Raw genomic sequence first — 26,041 nt, forward strand, 5'->3', positions numbered from 1 at the left:
AGACTTGGGTCTATTTTACATTCCCCTTAAAAAGAAATCCTTAAATAATGTACGAGAATTGAATAAATTTGATGCATGATTTTGTGATATTTTGAAGGGGGTTGAATTCCCAAGCAGACAAGTTTACACACCCAGTTTTCATAGTCATCATCCGAAGAGGAATAACCTAAAAATGAAGGGCTAAGCTGGCGCTTTGTGGAAAAGTAGACCCGGTGAGACTGCACCGGGTAGAGTGCGCCCGGCCGGACCCTACCCGACCCGGTCCGGCCCGTTCTGAGTCAAGCATCGTCGTCTTCTCGCTCTGCTCTGTGTCGCCAAGCCTGTGAAGCAATCGCAGTTTGAGCAAAGCCACGGCAACAATCGGGAATCTGTGTGTGTGTTTGTGTGTGCTTCTCAGTTCAGATCGAGGAAACTATTTTACAACAGGATTTGGGTAATTCGTTGAGGAGGTTAATTTGGAGGGCTTTGCGCGCATTGGGTCGGGGCATCATCATGTACACAGGAGGAGGCTATCTGCCACCCAGGTTTACGCAGCCGCAGGAAGCGGATGTTGCTGAGGAGGTGGCTGTTTCCAGTCGCATCGTAGAGGCTGAAGGCAGTAGCTTGCCAAACGTGTTGATAACAAATGACGATGGGATCAACGCCCCAGGATTGCGTGCTTTGGTTGCTGCTTTAATCGAGGATGGGAGCTGTCATGTTTTCGTCTGCGCACCGGATTCGTAAGTCCCTTCCTCTGTGGAATTCGAGAGGGTTCTAGATATACTAGAGTCAAGGATGGCAGAATATGGCAGGAGGGCTGGGTGGGGGGTTTAACATCCAGGATTATCCTTTTTTCGCACTTGTGTGATTGAATTTTTACGGTGTTGTTTCCAGTTTCAAGTGAAAGTTGATAGGAACGACAAGACATGTTCTTGATAAATTTTCTGTCGAATTCAGACGCTACACGATCTTATCGTAATTGCCATGATTTTTGTTGCAGGGAAAAGTCATCCGTGTCTCATAGTATTACACCTAGGGCTATTTTAGAAGTTGCTTCTGTGAACATTCCGGGAGCCACAGCATTTGAAACCTCTGGTAAGTTCTTGGGAGGTTTTTTCTTTTTTTTGCGCCGGCGTCGTAGTTGCTGATTATCATAGCCTTGAAAAGATTCTATTTTGAAAACATGGTTGGTATGTTTCAGCCTTACCGCATCAAGAATTCTATTCTTATTTCTTTTCGATCTGTTTGAAGATTAAGTGGGAATCAGTACACATGAACGCCTATATTTGCACCATTGAATTGTATGTAATGCGTTGGTAGTGATGTATTATTCATCTCAGCACTGCTTATGATAATCCGTCGTTGTCCTGCACAGGAACTCCAGCTGATTGTGTTTCTTTGGCTATGACGGCGTCTATTTTTCCATGGACTAAACCCACCTTGGTAATATCAATTTTTTCTACCATTCAACGAAGTTGTGGAGTTTTGTCGTAGACCTCTTGGAGTATATTTACACTGTCGAGCAGAAATCCCTGCCAATAATGCACATGTTCAGAGTCTTTCGATCAGTTCAATGGCAGATGACCATGTTGCCACGAGGATAAACTAACGTCTCAACGGTGTTGGACATTCAGGTCGTCAGTGGTATTAACAAGGGCTCCAACTGTGGTTATCACATGTATGCCCTTTTTATTCTTGCTGTGCTTTCAACCTTGCTTCTTAGAAATGGTCACCAAGTGCTCAGGATGCATCTTTTTTTTTTCTGAGATGTCTTGTTGTGCTCCTATGTATGATCATTTATAGTAGTTATCTTGAGGTGGAAGAATACAACACAACCCTGGATGGAAAGGTGTGTTGATCCTATTACAACGTTCAGGAATATTGTTCAACTGTAGAGGTTGTATATATTAATTACGAGGACTGAGAGTGAGATGATATGTGCAGTTTCTATTCAGGTACAGTAGCAGGAGCACGTGAAGCATATATTAGCGGTGTACCAGCGATTTCAATTTCACTAGACTGGTACATCATGATACAAAATTTCTTTTATCTTGTGCGAATTTCCTATGTTCTTGTATGCGAGCTGAATTTAACATTATTGATTTTTTCGACAATGTTGATGTTTCATGTGTGGATCTGGTTTACTGAAGGGAAGATTTTGAATCCGCTTAGTAATACCTATCCAGGTCTTCGCTGACGTCTTTTGTACATCCAGGAAGAGAGGCAAGAGCAGTGATGACGATTTTAAATCAGCGGCAGCTGTGAGTCTTCCTTTAATAAAAGCTTCACTGCGAGACATTCAGGGAGGAGTATATCCTAAAGGCTTCTTCTTGAATGTTGATTTACCTGCAAGTCCATCGGAGCACAAGGTAAACTTACTTACTACTGCTAACTCACTTTACACCATAAGTATCTGTACATTGTTCCAAGCATAAGCAATGTTTATTATCTTGTCAAGAATGCAGGCGCTTGATTTATCATGGTAGTTACGTTCTACAAAAGGTCTGATTTCTGTCACAGCCTCCTCCTGTTGGATATGGATAACATGAAATTTTGTTAGGTCTTTAGTGTTCATTTTAAGAACAAGGGACACGAATCCTGTTCGTGCTGTGAGGTGTATCTCAGTTACATGTGCAGTCTTTCTGTTTAGAGCCTCATCTAGTGGGGTCATGAATCTGGCAGGGGTACAAGGTGATAAGGCAAGGTACTTCTCGCCTGTCTTTAAAATGGAAAAAAGTGACACAGGAAAAACGTATGCAAATGTTGAAGGACTCGGGTATCGGTTTGCAGATGTCACAGCTTGGACTTGCTGCCTCTGCCGCGGTATAAATGCACTCTTAATTTCTGCAACTCATCATGAACGGATCACACCGTCTCTCTTTTTGGTTTAGCTAATTGCAGTTTCAGTAGCTCTCATGATTCGTTTTAGCTTACTTTATTGCCAGGAGGTCAGAGGAAGAAACTGGCGTGCGGCAGAGTAACAGAGACACCTTTATGTCATAGACTAGCATTTTCAATGATGTTTGCCGTGCTGCTAATGGACGCTGTAATTTGTGTGAGTAGGGAGCAGCCAGGCGTGCTAATTTTAAGAAGCAGAATCCTGATGTCGAATCAGTAGGGGCTAATGAAGAGTCTGACAAGGAGCCCTCTCCAAGGATGCGTTTTCGTCTAGAAGTAAGTCCTTTTCACATCTCGCTTCAAGTCAGAATATTATAAAGAAGCATATTTCGAAGTGCTCATCGTACTACTTTACCCCAGTGTCTGCTTGTGTCGGCAACTAGTTGCTATCTGTATTTCTTTGTTTCAGCCCTCAAGCATTCAACTACAGATTCCAACTTGAGGGGTCCGTTTGCAAACCTCTGATTTCTGTTTTTGATATCGGTACCCAGGGTGCGGAGCAAGAACTTGGTGCGATCGAGCCAGATCACGATTTTGGAGCATTGCAACAAGGCTATGTACGTTCTAACTAATTCCTTCTATTCAGTTCTAAGTTCAAGAGCTGTCGTGATTAGGTTCATTGGCTTCTTATTGCCCTCCTTTGATCTCTAGTATACCAGTATGTCTCGGTTGTAGGAGTATCCGCTTACATTACATATTTTCCTTCGGCATGCCCAGGCCTCTGAGAGTAAATCTTTAATTTTTCATTAGTTTTTACAGGACTTGGAACTTGATTCTTTTTTGGTTTTTTGATTGGATTCTGAATATCCGTTCATTATCAGTGAAAGTTTTTCGTACCTTGATCTCGTGTTGAATGTAGGTTTCTATAACAGCTCTTGGTCTGGATACCCATGTGGAGGCCACCACGCGTGCACAAGTCGAGAAGTGGGTAGCTGGTGTAGCTCCCTCAGCTCTCTAAGTTCCACTCTAATGTGAAGCAACTGAGGTGTTAGAGGGGGTTCCTCACCGATAGGCTCTACTATACTTGGACCAATATCTAGCAAGGAACCTATGCAAATCTATCTGCTGGGATCAACTTTGCACTGCATGGTTAACTGTGGTGCTTTTGCTTCATCCCTTTACAGGCATAGTCCCTCGACTGGCTGTGAAGCGTTGAGAAGGGTTCTCGATCGTCACATGAGAAAGTTGTAGAAAGTTCTGGATTGCTAGAGGCTCATCATCTGCATGTGGGGATGTGGTCGATCTTGTGAGCTTGTTGTGATGGCTGGGTTGTGCTATTGCATCACAAGCCACCGTTGATCAAATTTTTAAAGCTCAAATTTATTGTAACTAATGCAAAAGCTCAAAGTACCTTCCCTGTGTGCTCATCGACACTTGTGCATCCCACTCATCTTTTGGTTAGTGTTTTTTTAATTATAACGCCTTTGCAGCCTTTTGCAGGCTGTGCCGCAAGAGTGTACTCCTAGGCGACATTTTATTTTTAATTGTTTAATTTTTTGAGCTACTTGTTAGATGACTAATTCTTTAGGTTAGTTCCAGATGAATAATTTTTATCATTTCGAAGGATCTTGAATCACTTGAGAGTATAATTTCTGCCAACTTTGAAATATGAAATTTGGGATTGTTGTTGTGGTCATCTAATTGTTTTTTCAAGCATTTGTTGTAATAAGGTTTTACTTATTTGTCATGGCTCTTATCAAAGAAGGTTTTTAAAGTAGGTGGTAATTCTATAAGAAGAATTGCTACACTTTCTCCCACCTCAGAAGTAAAATGTTTTTGTTGATCTTCATGTCCTTTCGTAATTTCAACAGTTAAAAATAAAGAAAAAGAAGAGGAGTATATACATAGTTTACAAAGACATGTACATATAGATAAAGAGCCACCTTTCACTCCTAATATGAGATGGCTTTTTTTATTTTTATTTTGCCAATTTTTCTAAAAAGGTCAAAAGAATGCTACATATTTGGTAAAAAATTTGTTTATTAAAAAGCCATAAACTAAAACAGTTGACAAGAAAAGATGTATGAAAATGGACAAGAAAACAGCATATCATTTTAGTAGAAAATACAAACTATTTCAAGACTCATGTTGCTACAATCACAACCCCAAATTTGCCGATATATAATTGACAAATCATTTTTTGAACATCATTTCATCTATTCCCACAGTTATTCCCTCAGTTACTGTATATACCGAAAGTGGTTGTCTCTTGACTGAGAAAATTTTAAAGTTGAGTGGTGGCCACAGGAAATGCATCCAATTGTCTTTTTTGACTTAACGAATTTAACACATAGATCTGAGATTCTGCCATCAAACAACAGATTTTTGTCCGAAGCCTAAAGAACAACTCGAAGTGCAAGCGAGTGCTGCAGATCACGCATTCGGTGCCATTGTTGGTTTTTTTTCTCATCTTCACTCTGGGCTTGTCAGATTTGCCACCATTGTAAGCAAAGTTTCGTGGAGCTCGCAGGACATCATCCGGGAGGGCGTGTGTGTGAGCGGATTGTTACAATGTCGGGCGTTGTAAAGCATATCTTGTTGCTGAAGTTCAAGGACTCTATCAGCCCTGACGAACAAACCGCCCTTATTCAAAAATATGCGGCGCTTCCCAATTCCATCTCCGCCATGAAGGGCTTCGAATGGTGTGTAGTAGTGCTCACCTTCTCTGCTCCTCTAGATCTATCCTTGCTTTTAAGTCTCCACCTCTAAGGGTCGTAGAGCTGGTTCTCGTTTGCATCAGTGCATCGCCACTTAATGTTGTATCAATCATTCTCTTAGGAAATTGTCTTGTTTCCGTGTTCGGTTTACAGATGAAATCTCTTTCAGTTGGTTTGGGTTTGTCCCGCACCGAGTATTTAGTGAGTAAAGGTGCTATGTAGGACTCGAGTCTCAGAAACAAGATGAATATCTACCACATTCTCTAGACTAGTTGAAAAATTACATTGAAATTTAACAAGTAGGGCGTTGCTTGTATGCATTAGTTGCTCCGGCGAACCTTCCACAAGTAGGGCTGAGAGTGTATGGACCCGACAGTTCTAGGGGAAAAACCCACGAAGGCTGACAGGCTGCCGCATTTTGTAGTAACATGGTTAACATGTCAAAGTGTTGTGGGGTCTTTATTCTTAGGGTTTCCAGTGGTTGCATCCCTCCAGAAGTTTTTGCCATAACCCACTTGCTCTAAACACGCATCAACGCATGCACATGACTGCAGGGGCACGGACATCAGCGTGGAGAACATGCACCAAGGCTTCACCCACGCTTTCATTTCAACTTTCGATTCTCCACAAGGACGCGACGAATACCTGGTTCACCCTGTGCATGACTCCTTTGCCAAGGAGCTGCTCGGAGCCGTGGACAATGCCCTCGTCTTCGACTTCAACCCGACAGTTGCTCTCAAGGCAAATTCTTAGAAGCTTTGCTGCTTGGGCTTGTGGAGGATGCTTGCGACACCAGGTCTGCCTATATCATGCTTGCTGGCAAGCCCAAAACCATCATCTAATTGTAATAATCTGGTGACCTCGAAGCTCTTCGGTAGCTTTGTATGTAGCTGTTTTTGTTGCAAACTCACCTAAATTTGTCTTGCATTTCATCTCATCATTGTGGAGTGACATATACTATTATATAAACCTTGATTTACACAAATGTTGATTGATTGATGGATTGATTTTCTTATCTTTTTATTTATTTCTTTTATTTTCTTCTATCACTGTCTGTGTATCTCTCTGTTTTCTTCTTGCTCACAGGGTTGATTCTTTCATTGGCTGTTGATAATGAATTAAATTGTTTGGAATTGATACTTTAGTTACACAAATCCTTAAAATGCATTTGTTGAGTCACTGATATGTATTAATGTTAATGTCAGCTTTTGCCAACAATCGTATAGCTTGGACTTCAAGATGATTATGTCAAATTTGTTTTGGGAGTTATAACTATGGTTAAAATTGATGTTTGGTTATATGGAACAATATAGGTTGGAATTGACTTGTTTATTTGTTTTTGTAATATTATAAGTTAGGATTAGATCTAGGTTGGTGTGTGGATTTTCAAAGCCAATAGTAATATTCAACTCTACAATATAACATCCATGCATCTGGTTTTTATTAATGTTTTTACAAATGTTTCTAAATATGTTTAAAAACCATGTAAATATGTATTTTTAATATATGTGAATAAAAAATATCTATTACTTCCAATTACCTATTAAAATAATATATATATATATATAAACCTGTATATATATATATATACATGTATATATATATATATAGAGAGAGAGAGAGAAAGAGAGTTGTTGTCATGACAACTCTTTGGATTTTTATAACTAATTTAATCTATTCCTTGTCCTTGTCTCCTTTTTTCTCCAATCTTTGTTTACAATTCTTTGTGCAATATCTTTAGTATTTGTTCTTTTTTATAATCTTGTCTCTTATTCCTAATTTCTTTTCTCAGCTTTTGTTCCTCATCTTGCTTCTCTTGTTCTCTTTTTGTAATCCATGTTTCCAACCTCCTTCCATTCCAAACCCTCTTGTCTTCAATATCTATTCCTTGTCTTTTATTCCCAATTCCCATCTTCTATCCTAAAGCTCTTTGTTTCTTATTCCAAATTTCTTTATCTTTGTTCTCAATGCTCATTTCTTATTTTTGTTCCCATTTTATAAAAAATGATATACAACATTTAAAAAAATTCATGATATTGATTTGAAAAATCAACCTTAAACCTCAAAACTTTTAACCATGGATTTTATACATGTCTTTCAAAAGACTTGGATATTTTAAATTTCAGTTAAAAAGTTATAGATTCTATAAGTACATTAAATAAAATTAAGTAATGCAATAGTATTTAAATTAAAATGAGATGTATTATCTTTTAATTTCAATTAAAAAATTGCAATTCAATATCAGCAACGTTTCAGTTACAAAACAATTTTATAAAAAAACATCTATTTTTAAGGTTACTATTGCCATTCATAACAATAAAAAATAGAAACAAGAAGCACACAATGTAAACATAGATAAGGGGGATTTAGAATGGAAGGTAAGAGCTGTGAATAGAAGACTAGGAACATGGAATGAGGATGGGGGGATGAGAATTGAGGTTTAAAACAAAGAATAGACTAAATTAATCATGAAAATTCAAGAAGGTATTGCATTAACAACATCGAGATGTTGAATTAATAACATGGAGGTATTGTGTTAATAACTATCTATATATAAATAGGATATAAAAATATTAGATATAAGAAATTATTTTATTAATTCTTTTACATGTAATATTTATTGATTATAATGAAGTTATTTTGTTGCATATTTATATATTTTTTTTTATAAAATTTTAAAATTTATGACATATTATTAATTTCTATTATTAATCTATTTGTATTAATTATTATAAAATATATTTAAATATAATATCATTAAATAATATATATAAATTTATAATATATTCTATTAATATATAAGATTAAAATATATTACTTTAATTAAATTTTATTGTAACATTTATTGTTATTTTTAAAGTTTTAGTGAATTTATTATAATATTATTTTTTTCGATTAAAATTTAAGATATTTTAATATAATATCTCTTTCCATTCAAAATTTCTATTAAATAATAGAAAAGTTATCATTGATGATGTTATAATATTAGCTATATTACTTTATGATATTTTAATCATTCTTATTTTATATTATAGAAATAAAAGAAAAATATATTTTTAACAATACTATTTATAAGATTTGATATTATTTTTAATCATACATATAAAAAAATATAATTTTTATTTATTTTAATTTTATATTTAAAAAATATTTATATTTTTATATTCATTATCTTGTCCAATTGTCCAACTTGTTCTAATTGGAGTTGCATCAACTATTAATATTATGGGTCATTCACATTCATTGTTCACTTTTTTAAAGTTGGAGATGAAGAAAAAAATTATTTCAATTTTTTTATAGCTTGTATTTGTTCTTCTTTCCATTAATTGATTTTTTTTTCCACTAACTTATAAAATGGATTTGTCACATGTGCAAAGCAAAGTATTCAAATATAATAGAAACTACATCCTCCAAAAATCCTTCTAAATTCTATTGTGTTTGTACATTCTTTCATCATTTTAATAATATCAAATATTTCCTATCATCACTTTGATGTTTGAATAAGTTCCATACAAATCTTTCTTTGCATTATTTGCTAATCTTATCATCTATCTATGTTTAGTATCAATACAAATTTTTTCCTTTTTATACAACTCTTTTGATATCAAATTGATTTTAAAACCATGATCAATCAATGCTACAATTTTTTCTTTTAATTCTTCTAATTTTAGCCCTTGAATAATGATTTCAAAATCATGACTAGAGGCATATATATATATATATATATTTTTTTTTTTCTTTTTTTTTTCTTTCTATAAATCAAACTCGTGAAATATCTCCAAAAAATTTCATTTCAACTTCTTCATTTGTATTGCTTTCCATTACCTTTGTTGTTTGTATATTTGATGTCAAAGTATCTTCTATAGATTTTTTTTTTTTCTTTATTGTATCAATAATAATTTCATAAATTTCATGCTTTGTAATCCTTAGAATTTCATCAATTCTAAATTCAATCTTTTCACTTAAAATCCATTCTTCTATCTTCTTCAAATTTGTAGCAACCTCAATATCCAATTGTAATTTAAAAGATGATATCTTTTTTTTTCTTTCACACTTTTCTTTTCTTTTGTAGAAACGTTTTCTATAGTTTTTTCTTGTATAGAATTTCTTTGTTGTCATGCTTTCTTTCTCCTTAAACTTATATTTGATAGTCTTCATCATTATTATTTTTTCTTTGTTTTTCTTCTATTAATATCTTATTTTGACTCCTTGGAATATACACATAAATAAACAAACTATCTATTAGATTACTCCATCTAATAATTTATCAAATATTATTGTCAAAACATTCTAAATTATTTTTCATATATATTTTTAGTATAATTAATTGCACTTAACCACAAGAAATTAAATTCTCATGGAAATTCAAGTTTTATGCCTAGATATTTGTTTAGATTTACTCCCACCTAATATATTGATGCTTCATTGCTTAAAATTGTATATAATTTAAATATGTGAGTTACAAACACCTTTATTTTTTCTTTATGAAATTTTGTCTCTAATTTTTTTTCACTTTCTTTTGGATATAATTGTAATGGACATATATATTTATTCTAATAATTATCTATATGAATAGATAGAAGTAGATGAAAATAAACAAAATTGATAATATCTTATGAAGAAGCTTCTTACAAGCTTTATAAACATGGCTTTGACTTTATACGTATTTGTAGTTGATTAGTAGATTAGAAACTTGGCCAATAAGTTAGCCACATGTTGCACGTGTTGATAGCTTGTAGAACAAGCTAACTATGTGGCTTACATATAGAAAATTTGCCTTGCAATTTAAGATACAAGTTTGACATCTATCAAAGGTCTTATAGAATGTCACCACTTAATTCATATATACAAAGGCAAGATTGAAGCCTTCTTTACTCTTTTCAATGCCTTTGAGTACTTAGTCTTGTTTTAAGACTTCTTAATTTTCTTGTCTTTAGTAATAATAATTCTAAGTTAATATTATATCATCTTTGACTGATTATTTTTTTTTTTTTTTATGGCACAAGAATATATTGATCTTTTAATTCTTTGAGATTCATGTCTATAATAATAACATATTAAATTTAAATATATTTAATTCTTTGCATAATATCCCAATAAAATCTTTACACCCTTTTTTTGAATAATCTATGCAATCACACCACATGTACCTATATACTACACCTTCCATTGGTCTTAGTTTTTATCTTGCTGAAATTCTTTATTAATGAGCATTCTCTTCAAGTTTTTCAAATTTTATTTGTAAATCTTTCACTCTGCATATAATTTGATTAATGTCAATTTTTTCTTTCTTTGATGTAGCCATTGAAGATTAAATCATAAATTTAAAATAGATGATAGTAATTATTATCTTAAATTCTTGTAATAGTCTTTTAATATCCCATGTCCTTTCTCATTTTTCTTTTTGCAAGCAACCATACTACATCTTCCACTTCTTTCTAATTTGATATATATATATATATATATATATATATATTTTTTTTAATCTTTATGTAAAATTTCTAACTTCTCTTACAACTCTCTATTAGTTGCTTAAAGAAAATGATCCATTTTATTTAGATTTAATTATTTCATTTTTTTTCTTTGATAAACAAGAATATTGTCTTTCAAACTTCTTTAAAATATTTTTTTGTTAGAAGATTTTTTATAGAATTTTTAATCCATTAAATAATAACTTTTTTCTGTAATTCCATTACTATTTTTTTTTAGAATATTCATCTTTAAATTCTTAAAAATATTTTTCCTATCAACCTCTAAAATATCTTATAATGAATTTTTTGTGATTTCTAATTTTTAGAATAATAGATAATATACTTCAATTCTATTTTTTTAACCTAATATCTTAAATACTTTATAATATTCTTTTCTTCAAATTCATCAATCTTGTCGATAATTCCTTGTAAAGATTTATTTGCCATACCTTCTTTATAACCTTTAATCTATTGATGTTGTATAAATAAAGCAAAGCCTTCAATCATGCTTACAAAGTTAAAATCAAAATACATATCTTGCTTTTCACTAATATCTCTATTTATAGCTCTATTTGTAACTTCACTTAAAGCTCTATTTGAAGTACCATCCATAGTTCCTTCTTTAACTTTCTTATCTTTATTTTCTACAACTCAAATAAATAAAGAAAAAAAAAATACCTTCGACTTTAAGCTTTTTATGTTGGATTCATCAATTATGTCATATTATGTGAAGTCTTACTTGAGAATGCATTAGGCACTTAGCTGTGGAAGACAAATAAGAATTTATAACAATAAGATTCTAACAACTCTAATAGAATCCTAAATAAACTTCAATTAAATCTTAAATTTTTTTATTAAATTTTAATCAAATTCAAAAAAAAACTTAAAGAAATTATAAAAGCCATGATAAAGAACTTTACAAAGATTCTTAAAGAAATCATAAGTAAATATTAAAAAAATACTAAAAATAAAAATTCTAAGAAATAATAATAATTTTTTAAAAAAATATTAAAATATAAATGTTAAAGAAATAATAATAAAATTCCAAATAAATATTAAGAATAGTAAAATTTTAATAGTTAAATATTAAGAATAATAAAATACTAAATAAATTTTAATCAAATTTTAATAAAATTTTCAAAAAATTCTAAACAAGTCCTAATGAAATTTGAAAAAAATATTGATTAAATTCTAACCAAATTCTAATAAAATTCCAACAAAATCCTAATGAAATCCTAAAAAAATCCTAAATAAATTATAAGTAAATTCTAAGTAAATTGCAACCAAATTCTTATAGAAATTTTAAAATTTCAATGACTATTAATAAAATTATTGATTTTGATTAAATATTTTTTCACATTTTAATCTTTTAGTATAAAACAAGCATACAAAGTTTGAAAAAAACTAAACTTATTGATTGAAAAAATAAATACTCTTAATATTTTCAAGTATCAGTTGTCTTCTATTTCTAATTTGAATTTTGATCTTCTAGCAATGATATTTCTTTTTTAAATTATTGAATTTTTTTCTAAATTTATAGAAACGTAGAAACCTAAGCCTGTTATGCATTCAATTTTTTTTTTCTTTAATTGAACCAACAGATTTCTCAAAATTGTAGAAAATCTCACTGATCCTAAAATTCAAATATCTAAGACTAAACCAATCAAATTTGCATATTCTTCAATATAACTATTTGATTGACTTTAAATTTGTAAAGTATATTGATGTTAAGCACAATTATAGAAATCTAAAATTTCATCCATATATCTCCTATTAAATTAACAAATTCCTCAAATATATAAGTCTCTTTTTATTTCTCAAAATCCAAAATTACTAAAAATATCTTTATTTTTAAAAATCTCTGTAATATTCAATGTTTATCCAAATCACTTAAAATAAAGAAAGAAAACAACCTTTCTAAAGTTCCTTCTCTAACCTTGTTCTTTGATTGATAAAAGAATTCTGATTTTGCCATAAGATTTTGATTTTGTACCTTAGGATTTGATTTTGATCCAAGCTCATTACCAATTCTCTCGGGGTATTAACATCTAATTTTTCCAGATAAAATTTTCTAAACACTACTCTTTACTATCACCCAAAGAGACTTGTAGTATTATTTTTTCTTATTTATCTTATTTTATCTTATTTATGGCCCTATAAAATAAGTAAAATTCTTTTTATAAAAAAATAATATTAGTACTTATTAATTCATCTATCTTCTTGACTATTATCTATATTTCTAAAATAATTTGCTACAATATTTTTAATTAAGATCTTCTATAATATAATCTCTTTTTTTTTCTTTCATCCAATAACCCTATTACAATACAACATCGGTAATTTTTCAAAGAAGAAGATCCTCTCTTTTTAGTCAGATTCAACTTTAATTTTGCAAGTCTCTATTCTAATGAAAGTGTAAAATAAAATAACATAAGAAATGTGGAACCTTAGGTGAAAAGAAATATTTTTGTAATAGACATACGTAAAGGCTTTATTGATGAGAAAGTACATAAGTACAAGAATTTATTAAGAGATTTATTATGAAAAGATTTTTAGATGTATTATTAAGAATTTAATTATTAACTAAAAATAGCAATTAAAGAATGTTAATGTCTAGATTGATCAAAATATATCTATAATAGATTATTACATTGATAAAGTGATATAAAAATATATTGTTTGTGATTTAATAATGTCAATATTTTTAATGAATAGATAGCTTTTTATAGTACATGAAGTATCTCTTGTAGAGTATAGGAATATGAAACATAATAAAATATTATGTTTTAATTTTAAAACCAATAACAATGATTTTTATTAATGGCTTATGTAGCATACAATGTGCATGTATGGAATTTTCTATTGTGCAATGTCCATTGTAGGAATGATGGATTATTCCTATAAAAGATGCAAGATTAAACATTAAATTATTATTGGCCCACATAGTTCAAAAATAAATGCATAGAAATTAATATATAAAATTGTAATTATATATTAAATAATAAATTTTAATTGAGTTGTAAAAGATAACAAAGATATTTTGGATTATAAATATAATGTATGTATGTTGATTTTAATAAGTTCATGCTAACATGCTAAATTGAGTGTACTATGTTTGTTTATGTTAAACACATTATTAAATATAAAATTGTTGGATGTTTTTAAAAACATAAATTCTACAAATAACATAGAATCATTTAATTTAATGCTTTTAACATTACTTGAAGAGGTGGTTTCATTGCAGTGAGAGAAAAAGGTCAATCAATCAACAAGTAGATAATGCACTATTGGATTGTCTAATGTAGCAATGGACCTCTTATTTTGCTTGCAAAAACAACTTCTAGTACAACATAATCAATTGCACTATTAAAGGGAAGAGCCAAATGCTTTGCCTTAAGCATTTTGATATTAGATTTTATTTTAGAATTTTTTGTTTAAAGAATATATCAATAATTATAATTTTATAGAATTTAAAATAAAATAAAAATCATTAAAATAATGAATTTTTTTTAAAAGAATCTTTATATCATCGAAGGTTTTTTAATCTAATTAAAATCAATGTGGATGGCAAAACAACTTTATGTTAGCTTCATAATAGTTTTAGAAATTTGAGCTTTGAAAAATATAATATTTTAAAAACTCAAAGACATTTTAATAATCTAAAACACCAAACATGTTTATGTATGCTTTGATTCCAATTAATATTAGACTTTTTCAACCACTATTTGTATTTAAATAAATAAAATTTATTTATTTATTTATTTTTATTCTAATCTTTTGAAATATCTTTTGAAAAGTGATTTTTAGTGGCTGTTTTTCTACTTCTTCTTTCAATTTCTTTTTAAGTAAACTTGATACTAGATATTAACTAATTTATAACTACCAATCAGTTTATCATGTAAATTTTGTGCTTATTTCACGATAGTTTTTAGAGATGAAATTCTATCCTAAATTGATATACTTAAATCTATATTTTTATTTGTATTTAATTTTACATTATAAAAGTCATTTTTATATTATAAGAGAGATTTTCTATTATTAGCTCTAATTAAGAATTCTAAATTTGATAGTAAAATTTTTATATACATATTAAAATAAGTTGGATCAAATTATAATATATAAATGATTACTAGTAAAAAGCTTTGATTATAATAGATCAATAATATTCAAAGGTTTATTATAACTAAAGTAAAAAATTATAAAGTAGTGGCTTAGATTGTATAGTTGGTAGAATTATTGAGTTTTAGAAGTCAAAAACGTAAAAATATATATCTCATTATAGTAGGTAGAGTTGATGGTTTTTGGAAATTAACATCATTAATCTAAAAACAACCAATTACTTTTAAACATCTTATAAAGACCAATCACATGATGATAAAGATATCAAGATACAATCTTACAAGCACCAATTAAAAACATCATACATTGTATCTTTTATTTGTAAATAATAAGTGAGAAAGATTAGAGTTATCTTACTCCCTATATTTCCTTATGTATGCACCTTCATATCTTGATCATATGTATGTTACTTTCAATTGTGTTATTTTAATATTCACAATCTAAGAAACCAACTTTTTTTTCTTTTATTTTATGTAATAAGCTTCAAAAGTTAAAATTGACATGTTTTTTAATTAATACATTTCATCTTAGATAATAGCCAACTAATTCTTTTGAAAGATTTTAAGATAATAATATTTTTATATTAAAAAATATTAAATGATAATTTTTACTTTAATAATAATTTAGATTCATAGCTTTTAATTATTTATAATTATTTTGTTGAGGAAAAAAATAAAAATAATATTTATACATGAATAAGAAATGTTTTAAAAATAAAATTATTTTATCAACATCTAAAACAACATACATATGTAATTATGGTTTTATCAAGCTAAACATTAGAGTTGTTAAAATCTTTAAAAAAAATTCAAAAAATTCTCTAAGCATCCATTAGATAGGACATATACTATGCTATATAGGGTAATGCCTCCTCTCTCTTTATCAAAGAAAAGCTAAGCTTGATCAATTTCTTATTTCAAAGGTAGTCAATAATGTGATATTGCCCAATTCATTTAGAAATGATGTTAAGCTTGAATACTCTCTCATTTCAAAATTAATCAAAAAATTGATGATATTCAATTCTTCTAGTAATAATGTCAAGTTTGAGAATTCCTAACATCAAAGGTAGTCAAATCTTTTAACAATGATATCAAGCTTGAGTAATTTCACAAACTATAAGTAATCGAGGATGTGAGATTATCTAATTATTTCAACAATGATGTCAAGTTTGAGCAATTGATCATATTAAAGGTAGTCAAAGATGTGAAAATGACCAATTCTTTTAGTAAGAATATTAAGCTTGAATAATTAATAATATCAAAGGTATTCAATAATAGCAGGACTTATAATAAATTAAGTTAAATTTTAAAAATAAATATTCAAATAAAATTAAGTACATTTATATAATCTTATATTCCAAATTCAAGAATTTACTATGCTAAAAGTCAAAATTCTAAAATCAAAGTCAAAATTCTAAAATCGAAGTCAAAGTAACTATATCTTCTAAATTAAGATCTTATAGAATAAAATATTTACACTATTGGAATTATCAACCTCAAAAATAAGAAGGTGCATTAAGTCAAAATTGAAAAAGAAATGTGTCAACAAACTAAAAACATCTACATGATTCTAACTTGAAAATCATAAGTTATAAATCTTAGACTTGTTAATAACTTTAAAAACTAATTAAATTAGATAATTTAAGTATGTGTTTATAATTATCTCTTTGTTTATGTAAATATCTCATCTAGACTTAATTTTATGTTTCTTACTATCTTATTAGTATATTATCCATTAATTTTTGACCTATTTTAAAAGATATCTTTCTAACAATACATTGGCATTTCTATTTGTCAATAATATCAAGCTAAAGCACCCTCTTATATTAAATTAAGATAATTATATGAAATAGCTTATTTTATGTGGCAATAATGTCAATCATGAGCACCTCTTTATGTCTAAGGTAGTCAAAGATGTGAGGTTGCCCAATTCATTTTGCAATGATGTCAACCTTGAACACCCGTACATATGAAAGGTAGTCAAAGATGTGAAGTTGTCCAATTCATTTGGCAATGATATTAAGCTTGAGCACTTAGATATTTTTAAAGTAGTCAAAGATGTGAGATTTCCCAATTCATTTGGTAATGATATTAAGCTTGAACAGCCATACATATCTAAGTTAGTCAAAGATATGAGGTTGCCTAATTCATTTGGCAATGATATTAAACTTGAGCACCTAGATATTTTTAAAGTAGTCAAAGATGTGAGGTCGTCCAATTCATTTGACAATGATGTCAACCTTGAGCACTCTTTCATATCTAAAGTAGTCAAAGATGTGAGGTTGCCTAATTTATTTGGCAATGATGTTAAGCTTGAGCACCTAGATATTTTTAAAGTAATCAAAGATGTGAGGTTGTCCAGTTCATTTGGCAATGATGTCAACCTTGAACACGATCTCATATCTAAAGTTGTCAAAAATTTGAAATTGTCTAATTCATTTGGCAATAATATCAAGCTTGAGCACCCATACATATCTAAGGTAGTCAAAGATGCAAGGTTGCCTAATTCATTTGGCAATGATGTTAAGCTTAAGTACCTAGATATTTTTAAATTAGTCAAAGATGTGAGGTTGCCCAATTCATTTGGCAATGATGTCAAGTTTGAGCATTCAGATATTTTTAAAGTAATCAAAGATGTGAGGTTGCCCAATTCATTTGATAATGATATCAAGCTTGAGCATGCATACATATCTAAGGTAGTCAAAGATGCAAGGTTGTCCAATTCATTTGGTAATGATATTAAGTTTAAGCACCCAGATATTTGTAAAGTAGTCAAAGATGTGAGGTTGTCCAATTCATTGGGCAATAAAATCAACCTTGAATACAAAGATATTATTAAAGTAGTCAAAGATGTAAGTTTGTCCAATTCATTTGGCAATAATGTTGAACCTAAGTACCCAAGTATTTTTAAAGTAGTCAAAGATATAAGATTGCCCTATTGATTTGGTAGTGATGTTAAACTTGAGCACCCAATTATTTTTAAAGTGATAAAAGATATAAAGTTGTCGAATTTATTTAGCAATGATGTTAAACTTGAGCATCCAAATATTTTTAAAGTAGTCAAAGATGTGAGATTGTCCAATTTATTTGGCAATGATGTCAAGCGTAAGCACTTTTTTGTATCTAAAATAGTCAAAGATGTGAGATTGTTCAATTCATTTGGCAATGATGTCAAGCTTGAGCACTCATATATATCTAAGGTAGTCAAAGATGTGAGGTTGCCCAATTCATTTGGTATAGATGTTAAACTTGAGCAACCAAACATTTTTGAAGTAGTCAAAGATGTGAGGTTGCTCAATTCATTTGGCAATGATGTCAACCTTGAGCACCTAAATATTTTTAAAGTAGTCAAAGATGTGAGGTTGCCCAATTCATTTGGCAATAATATCAAGCTTGAATACTTCCTCATATCTAAAGAAGTCAAAGATGTTAGGGTGTCCAATTCATTTGGCAATGATGTTAAGCTTGAGCAATTTAGTAGAAAACATCTTAAGTTCATTGAATGTTTTATCAACTTCAAAAATGTGCCTAAACTTCTCAAATCATGACTTGATTTAATATCACTATCATTATAGATTAACAATGAAAGTGATGAAAAACATGTATTTCTCATTTCACTCAACTTCTTGTCATTTATATTTTTACAACACAATCCCTCCAACTTTGATATAACATGATTCAAACACATTACAAGATTAAACTCTTTGCATTAGAAAAATTCATACATACACAAATTTCAATGCAATATAAATTAAATATATCAATAAATAACTTTGCCTCAACATGTATTTTTAATACATAATATTACCTAAATCATACAATTATATTATACCTCCAATCTTCAAACCTTTGTTCTTTCCTATCATTGTTAGTTTTGTATATGTCATTTGGATGATGGTCAAGTCTATTACCTTTTCACTAATTCTATTCAATGATTCTTCATTCATGTTCCATATTCGTGTGTCTTTATATTCCATTTCCATTTCAATAATCTTTCTATCCATATCTCGTAGTTGATCGTTGTCGTATTACGTGTTGTTTTGCTCAGGAATGCACCGAGCACCTAGCTATGGAAGGTGAGATTGTATTTCACAAGTAGTCAAGAAATCCTAGTAGGTTTCATCTATACGAGAAGAATATAATCTAAATTTCAATTCAAAAGTGCTTGAAACACTCTTCTTAGTAATCTTAACCATACATAAATCCCAATTATCTTATTACTTTCATATTTAAGCAATTTAGATTTTCTTGTAAGTCCCAATTCTAATCAATGAGCTTTAACAAGCTATAACATCCAATCCGACCGTACACTTGATGTGAAATTTTGCATGCAATTGTCAATATAAGTCTTCTATATGCTCAAGAATTTTTAACCCAATCCAACTTACAGATTGTGAGAAAACCTCCAAAGATTGCACTAATGTCACTTGGCCACCAACTTTAAAAGTGAAGTAGAAATCCTAGCAATGATTTCTTTCTTTCCAACCATTAACTTTATCTTAAAATTGGTGTGTGGCTTGATCTTCAAGTTTTCTTTGGAAAGAAATTCAAGCTAGCTCTCAAATCCTTACCTCCGATCTTCAAATGATCCCCTAATTTGCCCTCAGCGGTCGTTTTAATGACTAGAGGTTTCATTTCGACCCTGTCTCACAAATGGTCGACCCCCGGGTATCAATCTAACTTATCCTAAGGATTTTTTAACCCAATTCTATCCTTAACTTGACCTTAGTATAAACCATACCAACCATTTAGCTCTTCTATCATGATTTTATCAATTTATGGTCTTTCTAAAGTAGTAGAAGAGTCTCTACAACCTAGAAGGTAAAATTATTAATTAACCTTCAACCAACTAACTATTAAGATAAGAAAATAACCTAAGAGGTTTTTATAAAAGCCATTTTTAGATATCTCAAATTATAATTGAACTAAGATAATTAGATATTAATTAGAAATTCAATTTTAATTATAATTTTATTGTATAGTCGTATTACATCATGACATTATGTACTTTTATAATTCCATCTTTATCTATCTTTATCGATGATTGATTAACCAATCTATTTAATGAATATTCCACATCTTCCATTCTTTTTTCTTCTATGTTGAACCATATTGGCAATGCTCTTTCTTTCAACATGCCTTGTAAATACACATCATTACTAAAAAAACAACATATCTCTAAAAATATTTTCTTTTCTTCAACTCTCAAGTTATCAAAACTTATTCTTAATATATTCCAAAGCTTGTAGTGACTATTCTTTTCATCTCCATCCAACTCTCTTTCCCTCTTCAACCTTTGAAAAGCTCGCTCCCAATATCTCAACCTCTTCTTCTCTTTTAAATATGCACCTATAACTTTAAAGCTCAATGGTAGGCCATTGCACACTTTTATAATCTTTTTGCTAACTTCAACAAGTTCATCAAGCAACTTGTCTTGGGATCCACAAGAATGAGTGATAAATAATCTCCAACTTGTTTTTTCATCAAGTTCTTCAACATTTACTTTACAAAATTTATTACCACAATATTCCAAAACTTTCCAATCTCGAGTTGTCACAATTAATGTATTGCCATTCATAGCAAATAAATCATCCATAGCCACAACATCTTCAATTTGACTTTGATTTTTCAAATTATCAAGTACTATGATGACTTTCTTTTTAATCACAAATGATTTCAACTTTTCTTGTGCTTCATTCAAGTCCTTTGGTTTTGTTTCAACTTTCAATTGTTCTAAGATTTGGCAAGCAATTTTATAACAATCATTATTAATTTCATCACACTCAATAAAGCATGAAGCATCATACATGTGCTTCACATCATTCAATGCTGCCTTTGCTATTATTGTCTTGTCTATTCCACCCATTCCAACAAGATACAATGCCTTCACTTTACTTACACACAAGCTTGATATTTGCAATAAGCATTGCTTTCTACCAAGCACTTCTTCACCTATGTCAACCTACAATAAGAAATTAAATTAAGCATCAACACTACAAGTAAAATAAATACACATATAACACATACTAAATTCAAATCTAGATCTTCAAACTAGCACTCTTTTTACTACAATTAACCAATACCACATCATGTAAGCTTGTGTACAGATTAAAACTCTAATAAATCAAATCACTTCAACATATTATTACCTCATTTAATAGAATTGGGTTTGAAACAAGCACTTTGTTGGAAGTTTGTTGTAATTCTATATTTTCATGACTTTTGTTCATTGAAGCACCATAATATGGTGTTATAGCCACAAAATCTCCACCCATAATTTTTTTCTTCAATACTCTCAATCTTTCACAAATTTTTGCAAACTAAGGTTGATTTGATGGATTTAAGTTCCAACATTCTTCAATAAGCTCTGTCAATTCATCACAATTTGAAGGTAATTATGGTCTTTCACCTCTTTCTATTCTTTCCAATATCTCATCTCTCTTACAGTTATCAAATCGATCTCTTTTCAAAAGAATCTTATAACACACCATTGCAAATGAAAACACATCTGCATCAAAAGAGCACATTGTCATTCTTTCATATTTATTCTTCAATACCTCTAGAGCCATGTAAGTCGTGCTACCATAAATATTATTATTCTCAATTGATTTTGGATTGCTACCAACTTCAATCTTATATATTCTAAAATCAATCACTTTCACAATAGCATATTGCACAATCTTATTCATCACTTTCTTTTCCACAATATTCACCAAAATATTTTCATGCTTTAAATCACGATGTGCAATGTGCATGTCATGCAAATAATACATCCCTCTTGCAATTTGATACATGATATCAATCAAATATGTGTAAGATGCCTCTCCATTTGTTTTTAATATATCCCTTAGACTTCTTTGCATCAATTCCATCCCCAAATATACATGATTATTTTTCATTTTAGATAAAGAACATCCACTATTTTCACCTCTAATACTTTTCGTTGCAAAATAATATGATATCAAGTTAGAATGGCTTAAACGTGCTAGGATGCTTGCTTCTTTAATGAGATTTTGCATGCATACTTCCCATCTTTTTGGTTGTACACAAAAGTCCAAACCACTTTGATTTATGCACTAATCCATAGGATCCTTTACCTATGAGTTTTATGAAATCAACACTTTTCATATTTGATGATAATTTCAAATCATCCACTTCTCCACTTTCTATGCAATGTAAGTCTTTCAATCTTTGTAATAGATACTTTACCAATTCAAAATTTTCTTTCTTATTTGAAAGAATCAACTTTTCATATAAACATCTTTCATCATCTTCTATTTCATTATTATTTGCAACATCAAAATTCCCAAATACTTTGTCTTCAAATATTTTACCAAAATCCTTCATAAACACATTAGTTGCTTCTTCATAACAATACTTTTAGTCCAAAAGTAATTCTCTAAAGGTCTCTTTGTTCTTCAATTGAATCATTGCTGCTTTACACCATTTCTTTTTTCCACAATTTTTCACCAATAAATAAGCTTTATTCATTACAATCAATAACTCCCTCAATAATTCTCCATACTTCAATCCATCATTGTTGCAAGTCATAAAGTAGTCATACACCTTCATAACATGTTCAATCTTATTGCATAAAATTTTACGTTGGTTTTTGTTCAATATGTCTTCTTTCTTCAACAAGACCTTCAATGCTACAATATAGGCTTGACATTCTCCCCAAACATCTCCACCAATACCTTCTATGTTTGATATTGTGCTAATATCTTTGAAACAATCATTAGATTGTTTCATACTAGTTAGATATCTTTCTTTCCATATACATAATAAGGACATTATTCCCAAAAAATATTTCATCAACTTCCAAAAGATATGCCATGTTGACTTGCTCACAAATATTCTAAAATTCAACCTGTTCACATATATTCACAATTGTACATTAGATTTACCATATTCTATACCCTTCTATCTACATCACTACACCAAGCACATCATCTATTATCTTAGACAACCCAAATATCATTCTAACTATATATCTTTAGCCCTCAAAAATCTTTAACCTAATTATCAATCACTAAAACATTTTGAATAAATATATAAACAAGTAAATAACAAAAATCACAAATTAGATCACTTACCAACTCACTCCTAAAAACTCATAAATCCAATTTTTCTTTCTCTTTTCTTCACTTCAATGCTCCACTTATTTAACGCTCACAATCTACATACAACCTGTTTGCTCGAGGGCCTCCCTTCACCTTCACGGCTCCAACACTCCTATCTCCACGACGTTTAGCTTGTTGGAACCACTATTCATGTAGCTTCAGCAACACAATACATTCACGACAATCCAACAATTGAGTTCTCACAATTGCTCCTCCTAAATTATGTGATCCAAACTCCCCAAGCCTTGCAACAGTCGTTAATTAAATTCGTTGCCACAAATTCTTCTTAGTTCCTACTTTCATGATCCTAATCTTTCCTGGAAGCTAACATCAAGCGACTCCTACCTTCAGAAATTCCACCCCCAAATTCACTAGAACTAACAAATTGATCGAACAATATCCAACGCCCTCCGACAATGAACCCACTCACAATAGATGGCAAATTCTATCTGTATCAGACACTCGTATATTATTCTATCATTCTATCCAAGCTCTTGACAACAACTAGCAACGTTCACAACAGCACAAGGCAGAAAGCTCGCACAGCAATTCTTGACATTCGAATCACAATATTCAACTTCTGCAATGTATGCATTCAATGTCGATCTACCCAGAATGTCCGTACCACTACTAGAATCATGTGTCGGAGCTTCCCAACGACACAAGACCCACTACTACAGCTCCTACCTACACCTCCAAAAATTCCCGAGCCACTGCCTAGTCCTTGCCTACCACCTGCTCAATCTCCTGATCTGCTCGTCTCCTCTAATCTTGTGCCGACAAAAGAAAAAAAAACCCAAAACAAACTTTCACAGCGGCGCCCTCCGCTCTCCTCTTGTTGTTGGATGTGCTACCTCTCCGCCTCCTCATGAAAAAGTCTATCATCGAATGAGCTCCCTGACGCTGTGGCTGTGGATGTCTACACCCTGTTGTGTCATCGATGCCACCCACATACAGACCGTGTCCACCGCTATCATGTATCATCGATACCCTTTGAGGACTTCGTACCCAGCTATCAATAAGATTCCACTGCCACCTGCATTGCCAAGCACCAACTATTGGCAAACAAGAGATGACCAATTCCACCACCATTGCACTCTCTGTGCGTGAAACAGTGACACAAAGACTAAGTTAGCGTTTGCAAAGCACCATCGGATCCATCACAAGTAGAACATAATCCTAGCATATCTCGGATGTCTCAATCTCATCGTTCTTGTAAAACCAAGTTGCCACTTGCCACTAGCCGTCACTAAAATATGCCATACTGCATGACAGATAGACATGTGCCATGCAATATGTAAGATGTTCTATGTTAGGTGTTCCTGGGAGGCTCTCGTAGACAACTCGGCCCTGGCAAGTGGCTCGCCAAGTTTAATCACACCCAAACTGTGCGGCACTTTTAATAGCGCGAGATAACCATAAAATTATGAAAAATGCCAAGTGTCGGTAGCAAACCTAAAACTAAGAAAGATGAAATCAGACAGAATTCCTATAATCCAAAATATTGCTGCAGGCATCTCTTTTCTCATTTGTGCATCCCCTTGCAGTATACTAGCTCCTGCCTAGAATCAAGATCGGTTTTGTCGTTCCGGGTAACAATTCTGAAAAAAGAATCATAGTGTGGCTTTCAAAAAACAAGTCAAGAAAAAAAATGAAACAAGCAAACAAAGACAAAAAGGGAAAAACAAAAACTAGTGAACACCACCTGTTTGTGGTCCCACGGGAGTACTACAAATTCTTAACACAATCCCTCCTATTAAATCACCATAACTATGCCCACATTCTGAAGCTTTCATAGCAAATGCTGCAAACATGTACATAGGAGCCCGAATTGTTATGCACCCCCTCCAAATTCGGACCTACGCCTGCTATGAAATATTGAGGTTAACAACACACTGCTTCAAAAATTGTCAACAATCCGCTTGTACGATTCTCATGTTCGTTTCACTTGCGAAATTATCCGTACAGGGTTGCGCACAGTACAGTCTCGTGTCATCACGTATGCTCTTCTGCACCAGGCATAACGTCAATCATGTGCACGCATTCACCACGGATCTTTGCTACGGCTGTTCAGAGGAGAGGACGTCGTCAAATATCTTCGCGATGCATTCTTCTAACAGATACTAAATTGGAGCAAGTTTTCGTCTTCGTTGCAAACACAACACAACCTTCAAAATTCATCCACCCAGGTACAGGTATATACCAAACTATAAAAACCCCTACAACATATCCCGCCTTTGTCAAAACTTCGGGAGAGAATCTAAACTTCGGCATCCGCTTCACTTAGAAGCCACCAAAACCTCAAACCCACCTCATAAACATCCAACGCATGCACTTCAACTTCACACCACCGCAACGAACAGCGCGACGCACTCACCTCAGTGCGAAGAGTCAAAACCCTACGCTCCCGAAATTGCTCGCATTCCTCGGCCTCGCAGCGCAATCCATCTCACACCTCCCCGCCCCACTCTAGCAAAATCCTACAAATACTCCCATTCCACGGCCGCGATGAGAATTCCCACAACGCCATCGGTAGTACTAGTGCCCTCGATTCGTCCGCCGTGCTCCGTGGCGATAAACTCTTAGTTCCGTTCCCTTGTTTCCTTCCTGGAGCCCTGGAATATGCCGCACTCCCCTGCCCCAACCCCAGCCACGCATCCCCCCTTCCCCTCCCCTCCCGCGTTCACGAGCTGCCCACTCATCCTCGCACCGCGCTGGGAGCGTGCCCTCCGCCCGGCCCGTCGTCATTGCTATTTCTCAATGTTTTATCTGGAAAGGGATGAGGTCAAGTTTTA

General features: G+C 31.6%; 3 protein-coding genes across 6 annotated transcripts; 2 read left to right on the forward strand and 1 right to left on the reverse strand.

The window, feature by feature from the left end:
- Window positions 1-335: 335 nt before the first annotated feature.
- LOC112273857 (uncharacterized) lies at window positions 336-4,227 on the forward strand. Its single transcript, XM_024502861.3, has 10 exons — window positions 336-719; window positions 980-1,074; window positions 1,355-1,422; window positions 1,614-1,657; window positions 1,924-2,001; window positions 2,195-2,348; window positions 2,662-2,802; window positions 3,043-3,153; window positions 3,369-3,434; window positions 3,737-4,227. Exons 1-10 carry the CDS (start codon window positions 493-495, stop codon window positions 3,833-3,835), a joined length of 1,083 nt encoding a protein of 360 aa, XP_024358629.1. The 5' UTR covers window positions 336-492; the 3' UTR covers window positions 3,836-4,227.
- A 981-nt stretch (window positions 4,228-5,208) lies between these two features.
- On the forward strand, window positions 5,209-6,519 carry LOC112273954 (stress-response A/B barrel domain-containing protein HS1). Its single transcript, XM_024503053.3, has 2 exons — window positions 5,209-5,519; window positions 6,089-6,519. Exons 1-2 carry the CDS (start codon window positions 5,389-5,391, stop codon window positions 6,285-6,287), a joined length of 330 nt encoding a protein of 109 aa, XP_024358821.1. The 5' UTR covers window positions 5,209-5,388; the 3' UTR covers window positions 6,288-6,519.
- Window positions 6,520-22,678: 16,159 nt separating this feature from the next.
- On the reverse strand, window positions 22,679-25,994 carry LOC112274088 (uncharacterized). Of its 4 annotated transcripts, XM_073529689.2 has the most exons (5): window positions 25,624-25,778; window positions 24,702-25,312; window positions 24,101-24,282; window positions 23,220-23,402; window positions 22,679-22,993 (listed from the first exon to the last, which is right to left on the reverse strand). In XM_073529689.2, exons 2-4 carry the CDS (start codon window positions 24,773-24,775, stop codon window positions 23,395-23,397), a joined length of 264 nt encoding a protein of 87 aa, XP_073385790.1. In that variant the 5' UTR covers window positions 24,776-25,312; window positions 25,624-25,778; the 3' UTR covers window positions 22,679-22,993; window positions 23,220-23,394. The 4 variants fall into 4 exon arrangements, with proteins under 4 accessions (XP_073385790.1, XP_090101792.1, XP_090101793.1 ...); XM_090245666.1 differs by lacking the exon at window positions 24,702-25,312 and having other exon boundaries at window positions 25,624-25,994; XM_090245667.1 differs by lacking the exons at window positions 24,101-24,282; window positions 24,702-25,312 and having other exon boundaries at window positions 25,624-25,994.
- Window positions 25,995-26,041: the final 47 nt, after the last annotated feature.

This window comes from Physcomitrium patens, chromosome 21 (assembly GCF_059467195.1).
Source record: "Physcomitrium patens ecotype Gransden chromosome 21, ASM5946719v1, whole genome shotgun sequence".
Classification (NCBI taxonomy): domain Eukaryota; kingdom Viridiplantae; phylum Streptophyta; class Bryopsida; order Funariales; family Funariaceae; genus Physcomitrium; species Physcomitrium patens.

Excerpts from the sequence above, each read along its gene's own strand:
- LOC112273954 (XM_024503053.3), top strand. The coding sequence starts at position 5,389 with ATGTCGGGCGTTGTAAAGCATATCTTGTTGCTGAAGTTCAAGGACTCT. Across the intron at positions 5,520-6,088 it reads GCCATGAAGGGCTTCGAATG|GGGCACGGACATCAGCGTGG; the intron begins GTGTGTAGTAGT and ends ACATGACTGCAG.
- LOC112273857 (XM_024502861.3), top strand. The coding sequence starts at position 493 with ATGTACACAGGAGGAGGCTATCTGCCACCCAGGTTTACGCAGCCGCAG. Across the intron at positions 1,075-1,354 it reads CACAGCATTTGAAACCTCTG|GAACTCCAGCTGATTGTGTT; the intron begins GTAAGTTCTTGG and ends TGTCCTGCACAG. Across the intron at positions 3,435-3,736 it reads GAGCATTGCAACAAGGCTAT|GTTTCTATAACAGCTCTTGG; the intron begins GTACGTTCTAAC and ends TGTTGAATGTAG.
- LOC112274088 (XM_073529689.2), bottom strand. The coding sequence starts at position 24,775 with ATGAGAAAAGAGATGCCTGCAGCAATATTTTGGATTATAGGAATTCTG. Across the intron at positions 24,283-24,701 it reads TTCATCTTTCTTAGTTTTAG|GTGGCAGTGGAATCTTATTG; the intron begins GTTTGCTACCGA and ends TTGGCAATGCAG.